An 8,223-nucleotide genomic window follows, 5' to 3' on the forward strand; every position below is an offset into this window, starting at 1 on the left:
AAAAAAAACAGGGTCAGGTGGTTTAGTGCCGAATTCTACAAGATTTTCAAAGAAGAGCTAATATTAATACTCCTCTAACAATTCCACAAATTAGAAACAGAAGGAATATTGCCAAATTCATTCTATGAGGCCACAGTCACCATGATACCTAAACCACACAGACTCAAGAAAGAATTTCAGACCAATTTCCCTCATGAATATTGATGCAAAATTACTCAACAAAGTATTCTCAAACTGAATCCGAGAATACAGTGGAAAACATCATCCACAATTGTGGAGAGCCACAGCTGTCACCCTATATACATATATTTTGAACACCTGATTTCCGGCCAGAGCAGAGAGCATTGAGATAAACAAGCCTTAGTTGGAAAAGCTGTGTGCCTCTAGTTTGTGATGCAAGCTGGCATGATTTCCCGCAGCCTATTGTGCTTTGCCACATAGCTGATGCTGATTGGGACCAGGGAAAGTGTTTAACCCACAAGGGCTGGGGGCTGGAGAGAGACTGGAGAGTAAGTAACTATGTGGAGATAGGAGTAAGTATGTAGAATTAGGGCTGGTGATGGGTTAGAGGTAAGATGTAGATTTAGAAGAGTAAGTATGTAGAGATAGTAAGTATGTAGAATTAGGGCTGGTGATGGGATAGAAGAGTAAGTATGGGATATAGAAGGGTAAGTATGATAGATAGGAGTAAGTATGTAAGGATAGAAGTAAGATGTAGGAATAGAACTAAGAATAGGAATAGGAGTAAGTAGAAATAGTAATAAGTAAGATGTAAGAAGCAAGATGTAACTAATAAAATGTAAGTAGAAATAAGTAAGATGTAACAAGCAAGATTGCAAGGATCCTAATAAAACTGCATGGGGAAGAGCTCATTGTTTGCCTCCTTACTTCCACTGGGCAGGTAAGGCGGCTTACACACAATGACAAGTAGACTTCATCCCAAGGATGTAGAGGTAGTTCAATACATGAAAATTCATTAATGTAATCTATCATATAAACAAATTGCAAGAAAAAACTCATATGATCATCTTCAGTAGATGATGAAAGTGTGTTCTATAAAATCCAACACCCCTTCATTTTAAAAAGACTTGTATAAAGCAGGGATATGGGGTTCATACATAAACACAATAACATCAATATTCAACAAATCAGCAGTCAACATCAAATTAAATGGAAAGAAACTTAAAGCATTTCAGCTAAAATCAGGGACAAGACAAGGTTGTCTACTCTCTCCCTATCTCTTGAATATAGTACTTGAGGTTCTAGCTAGAGCAATGAGACAACTAAAGGAGAATAAGGGGAAAAAAACTGGAAAGGAAGAAGTGAAAATATCATTATTCACAGGAGCTATGATAGTATACATAAGTGACCATAAATTCTACCACTCCTACAGCTGAAAAACACCTTCAGCAAAGTGATTGGATACAAAATTAACTCAAAGAAATCAGTAGCCCATTTCTGCACAAGTAATAAATGGTCTGGGAAAGAAGTTAGGGGGACACTTCCCTTCACATTAGTCACAAATAATATAAAAAATTTTGTTGTAAGCCTAACTAAGCAAGTGAAGGATCTGTATGACAGGAGTGTCAGGTCTCTGAAGAAAGAAATTGAGGAAGATATCAGAAGATGGAAAGATCTCCCATACTAATAGATATGTACGATTAACAGTGAAAATGACCACCTTACCAAAAACAATCTACAGATTCAATGCAAGCCTCATCAAAATTCCAACACAATTCTTTAGAGATCTTGAAACAATTCTCAACTTCATATGGAAAAACAAAAATCTCAGTATAGCTAAAATGATCCTGAACAAGGAAAGAACTTCTGGAGGTATTATGATCTGTGGCTATGCTACAGAGCAAAAGTGATAATAACCACTTCATGGAAATGGTGTAGAAATAGACAGGTGGATCAATGGAATTAAATTGAAGACCCAAAAATAAACCCCCACACAAGTAGATGCTTGATCTTTGATGAAAAAGCCAAAACTATACAATGGAAAAGAGAGAGCATCTTCAAAAAATGGACAAAGACATCAATGTAAAACCAGACACTAAATCTAATAGAACAGAAAGTAGGGAATGGCCTTGACCTGTCAGCATAGGAGACAGCTTCCCAAACAGAACATCCATGGCTCGGGTACTAAGGTCAAGAATTAATAATTTGGACCTCATGAAACTGAGATTGTTCTGTAAGTCAAAGTACACTATCATTAGGACAAACCCTCAGCCTACAGATTGGGAAAAGATCTTCACTAATCCTACATCTAACAAAGACTAATATCCAAAATATATAAAGAACTTAAGAAGCCAGACATTAACAATCCAAACAGCCCATTTTAAAAATGGGGTACAGAGCTGAACAGAATTCTCAACAGATGAATGTCAAACGGTCAAGAAGCACCTAAAGAAATGTTCAGATTCTTTAAGTCCTGATAGCCTCTACCATCCCAGGTCTCTGAGACTTTCTGGAGGTTCTCCCTGGCCCATCACCCCCGCTGCTGCATATTTTTGATTCATTCTTCTGACCCTGGGTGTCCCTCCTGACTCTCCCCACACTTAATCCTGTCTTTCCTGCTTTTCCGCTGCTCCCTCTTCTCTCCCACCAAATTTCCTCCTTCCCTCTGTCTCCCCTGATTATTTTGTTCTCCTTCTAAGTAGGTTTCAGGTATCCACACTTGGGCCTTCTTTCTTGTTAAGCTTCCTACATTCTGTGAGTTTTATCATGGGTATTCTCAACTTTTTGGCTAATATCTACTTATCAGTGAGGACATACCATGTATGTCCTTTTGGGTCTGGGTTACCTCACCCAGGATGATATTTTCTAGTTTGGCTGCAAAATTCATTATGTCCGCCTTTTTAATGGCTGAATAATATTCCACTGTATAAACAAACCACAATTTCTATATCAACTCTTTGGTTGAGGGACATCTGGGACGTTTCCAGCTTCTAGATATTACAAATAAGGCTGATATGGACATAGTTGTGCATGTATCTATATGGTATAGTGGAGCATCTTTTGGGTATATGCACAGGAGTGGTATAGCTACTGAAATGCCCAACTGTGGGGAGATGGAACTGGAAGTGACCATCTCCAGTAGATAGACATGTCCTCCAGTTGAGGCAAGGGGCCACCCACCTATCTTCAAAATGTTTAGCCCATAATTGTTTCTGCCTAAAGGAAATACAGGGACAAAAATGAAGTAGAGACTGAAAGCAAAGCTACTTAGTGCCTGTCCCAACTTGGGATCTATCCCAGGGGCAGGCACTAAACCCTAACACTATAACTGAGGCCATATTGTACATGCATACATGAGCCCGGCAAGGTTGTTGGCTGAGAGGCTCTACCAGCAGCTGACTGAGACAAATGCAGAGACTTACACCTAACCACTGGATTGAGGTTGGGGACCAATAGGAAAGAGTTACAGGAAGGACTGAAGGAGCTGAAAGCGATAGGATTCATCCCATATATAGTTACCAAACCCAGACACTATTGTGGATGCCAAGAAGTACATGCTGAAAGGAGCCTGATATGGCTGAACCTGATATGGCTTACAAATATAGAGGTGGGTGCTCACAATCAACCACTGGAGTGAGCGTGGGGTCCCTAATAGAGGAGTTAGAGAAGGGACAGAACAAGTTGAAGGGGTTTGCAACCCCATAGGAAGAACAACAATATCAACCAACAAGACCATGATTTAATCAATAGACCTAAAGAAGCCAAATAACAAAGAGCACTCAAGGGAAGATGGTTGAATCTTTCTCAGAAGGAGAAACAAAAGGGAAGGGAGTAGGGTGGGGGATGGAGACCATATGTAGAGAGAGTAGAGGAGAAAACAGGGGGAATCAGCTGGCAGGGGCCAGAGACCTGGGATGCTGGGAGACCCCAGAGGGTCTATAGTATCAGACTTTATCTGAGTCTTTTAGAAGTGGGGATATATATCCTGTAGTGGCCACTTCAGTATCCAGTAGCCAAGCAGGACTTTCACTGGGAGGATAAAGACAACAACCCACCCACAAAACCTTAGACCCAAAATGTGTCCTGCCTACAAGATGGGCAATGGCAAAGCTTCATGTGCACTGGAGTGAAGATATGTTACAAGCAGGCCATATATTTGAAAACAAGGCATAAGGAAAATACACACACACACGCACACACACACACACATACACACACACACACACAAACATACATGCACACATACACGCACACACACACACACATAAACACACACACTCACACACACACACACACACACACACGCACACACATACACGCACACATACACTTAATTTTATGATTGCATCCATATGGATGCTGACATTTCAGCATAAACATTTTGTAAATACATTCTTACTGCAAATTTCTATTTCCTGTCAGCAACAAATCTTACAATTTGGATTTGCTCATGAACCAAAACAACCTGAATTTCTCAAGGATATTGACTTGCTTTTCTTTTTTTTTTATTAGATAGTTTCTTTATTTACATGTCATATGATATCTCCTTTCCCAGTTTCCCCTCTGAAAAAAAGAAAAAATAAAATAAAACAAAAAACAAAAACAAAAACAAAAAAACCTGTTCCCTCCCCCCTCCCCCTGTGTACCACCCCACCCTCTCCTGCTTCCTGGCCCTGGCATTCCCTTACTCTGGGGCATAGAACCTTCACAGAGCCAAGGGCCTCTCCTCCCATTGATGACTAACAAGGCCATCCTTTGCTACATATGCTGCTGGAGCCATGAGTCCCTCCATGTGTACTCTTTGATTGGTGGTTTAATCCCTGGGAGCTCTGACGGTACTAGTTAGTTCATATTGTTGTTCATCTTAAGGGGCTCAAGCTCAAGCTGACTTGCTTTTCTATCCCCCTGAAAACAGTAGAAGCTAGAATGGCCACTGAGTTCTAGATATTGTAAGATTTTCCTAATCCAAACAGGTATTTTCAGGATTCCAGGTCCCTACATGAAATAAGGAAACCCAAAACCATTAATTCACATATCACCAGCATCATAAGCTTCTAATTAGACTTCAAGTCTTGAATTAAAGAAACAATACAGAATATTCTTTATTCAAGATTCCCTCCATACCTGGAAGCTGTGAGCATTCTAAAACAATCTTGGCTTCCCTGTAGCATATGTTCTGTTCTCTGTTGAGGGGGGGCCGATTATCTTTGCAAGCATTACACTCCAAAGACTTATTTCTTAACATTTCTTCCACTGAGGATCTGTCACTTTTCATGGCATGGTACTCCTGACAGAGGTTATCTAGAGTTTTCTCCTGGTCGTGTTTCTCTTGTTCATGCTGAAAAACTAAAATTAATAGCAGATATATAACACCAAAAGTGTTCATAATGTGTAAATATTGAAATAAGATTCGAGGTAAAGCTCATGTTAACAACCAACACATATCATTACTTTAATTGCTACTTAGGCATTCAGACAGGAACACTTCAATTAGCTAACTATAGAAATGTAAACAGCTATTTCGCTCCACCAGCAACTTCAGTGTAAAGTATAAGATACAACTGAATTAAATTATGCTGAAAGTACCATATCTTCTAACTACTTCATTTTTTCACACCCACGTCTTATAAATAAATACTTAAGTAAAATATTCAGTAAACACTTAAGACACACTGAAAATATAAAATAATAAACATGAAGAACTGACACAATTCAACATGGGCCAGATGGACAGCACAGTATCCAGATATGTAGTTATGAATTAGCACAGCCTGGGACTGATTCCCTCTAAAGATGTGAAGAAATCCAATATGGCTAAAGCTTTAATATCTCTGTACAAATCTAGTCTATTTACTTAACCATGACCTCAGTATACACTGAGGAAAAATGAAAATAAAGTCATTATTTCTTTTGCACAGAAGTTTCCCACAGAATGTTTATCTAAGATTCACAATCATCTGAGTTCATAAGATAGAATATCACCAAGCTCAAAAGAAAGAACATAATCACAAATGAGACAGAACGGAGCAGCTCCAAACAGCCCCAGAGCTAACGGATTAGGTATGTAAGGGAGCAGGACATTATAGTGTTTCAGAAAAAAAATGAAGTCCCTGGCTATGTGGCTTGTTTCCTGATTATAGGCAAATTAATGGACAGAGTGAGTATATGCATAGTTAATGTCTAAAGTTATCATTTAGGCATAAAGACAGAGAAGATATATACTAGTTACTCACTGTGTGTCACCAACACTGCCACAGTTACCAGCAGAAGGGAACAAAGGATTCCGAGAACTATCACAATGAGCTTCCAGGGGACTGAATACTCTTAAATCAAACAAACCAAGAAACTTATCACCATGAGAAGAGCAAGTACCCACACTAATTAGACTTTTCCATTAATTAGAAACAAGGGAATATTAGTCTCTAAAAATTTTTGCAGAAGTCTGTGATGCCAACTAACTGAAAACGTGCTTTCAAAACTGCAGGTTTCTGCCTAAATACCCCACTGTGCAAAATCCTACATGTATGAAATTTAATAGGATGTTGATGTTTTTTCACCTATAGCCTTGTGTGCTAAATCCTCCTGACTCTAAAGGTCTCTATAGCCTAGAAGGAGCTGGATGACAGGCTGTACCCTCACCCAGTTCTACAGAAAGCACTGGAGGCACAGACACACTCTAAGTCCAAGACAGCATAACTAAGGACAGAGAGAAAGGAAAGCGGGATGGCAGATGTTCTTGAGAACCATTAGGGAAATGTCGCTATTCTGGCTCTAACCTGTATCCAGACCCACCATTAAAGGGGCCTAGAAGCCAACACTGCTTTTTCGTACGTTCTATTTTTCTGTACATGATACTAAACATCTTTGTGTGTCTGAGGTGTTCACAATGGGAAGATTCAAGCTGGCAATTATCACATCAACTAAGTTAATGATCTCAACTTTGAGTTCAACTCTGGCGTTGTGTTCAGAGTGAGCTGAAAAGGAAGACAGAAAAATGAGAATTCCTCTTTTCTTTTTTAAATAAAATTATTCTTCAACACTTTCGGGAACTCACACTGGGGTTTAATCATTCCCATGCCTACTGATCCTCTCATCTCCTTTCTTTTCCTCTGTAACTTTATTCTCAGGAAGATATTTGTCCTTCTGAATAAGAACTTTTGCTGCCTTGTTGAATTAGATGTTGAGGATATTTAAGACAATTTAAAACTCCTTCAGTTGGAGTGTGAGTATTGTTTCTACTTTACATTTTCATTTCTTTAAGATTTCATTTCTCTAGCACATTTAGTGTTTCTTCAGACTCTAGTTTGTCTGTGTTTTGAAAGGTTTTAGAACGTCTCATGACCAGACACAAGCAAAAGCAAACCAAAACCCCTCTTAATGGATTCTTAAGTGTGACAGAATGCTTCTCTTCTCACTTCTCCATACTCAAGAGCTTTTTTCTGTCTATCTTGCTTTCTTTTGTTGCCAGCTAGCAACTAGAAATAGGATTACTGTTTTCAGTAGGAAACAGTAGGATATTGTTTTCAAAAGCCAAAGTTTACAATGCATAAAGACATGAATTTAGACACTTAAAACACTTACCTCTGTGGTCAGCTTCTCTGGGCCTTTGAGTCTCCTCAGGCCTCACTGGGTCCTGCAAACCTGAAGACTTATGAAATCTCACAGTTGTGTAAGTGACCTCCTCGTCAGTCATCTTGGGAGTATGTAAAGTACGATTTGTATTAAAGTGTGGCCTTGAGTGATTTCTAAAGAAAAAGTTAAAATGTTCATCTTTAGGAAAGTACCTGGATCTGATGCTGCTGTGGGGTGGGAATGATCCCGTCAGGATCCAAGCACCCTAATATAGACTGACTCTGATTTCCTCACACACAAATGAGACCTCTTTGCATATTTCTGTTAAATCTGCTTATATGTCTAGTGGTCATAGTAACGGTTATTAAGAAATATGGAAAGAACTTTAAAAATACTAATAAGTCATTATAATTTTGAAACAGCCTCTTTGTTCAAAATGTTCTACATACATAAAAAAGTTAGGCAAATTTGCTACCAACATGAATCATTAAAAAATCCTTTAAAGCTATTAATTCAAATAACAAAAAATTAAAACATTTTTAAACAGTAAAATCTTTTGCTTTAAAATTATTTATACACTTGTTAAACATATGAATATAAAAATGTTCTTAAGTCTTTCAGTTATATATATTTATCCAAGTTACCCAGGCAGCACCCTCAAAAGAATACTTGAATGTTAATATAGACGGT

General features: G+C 38.6%; 1 protein-coding gene across 1 annotated transcript in view; it reads right to left on the reverse strand.

Moving 5' to 3' along the window:
- Positions 1–7,654, reverse strand: part of LOC116100013 (killer cell lectin-like receptor 2) — a 22,709-nt gene extending 15,055 nt beyond the window's left edge. The window contains 3 exon segments of the mRNA XM_031384071.1: positions 5,086–5,307; positions 6,195–6,284; positions 7,543–7,654. Coding sequence (XP_031239931.1) covers positions 5,086–5,307; positions 6,195–6,284; positions 7,543–7,654 — 424 coding nt within the window.
- Positions 7,655–8,223: the final 569 nt, after the last annotated feature.

This window comes from Mastomys coucha, unplaced genomic scaffold (genome assembly GCF_008632895.1).
Source record: "Mastomys coucha isolate ucsf_1 unplaced genomic scaffold, UCSF_Mcou_1 pScaffold20, whole genome shotgun sequence".
Classification (NCBI taxonomy): Eukaryota; Metazoa; Chordata; class Mammalia; order Rodentia; family Muridae; genus Mastomys; species Mastomys coucha.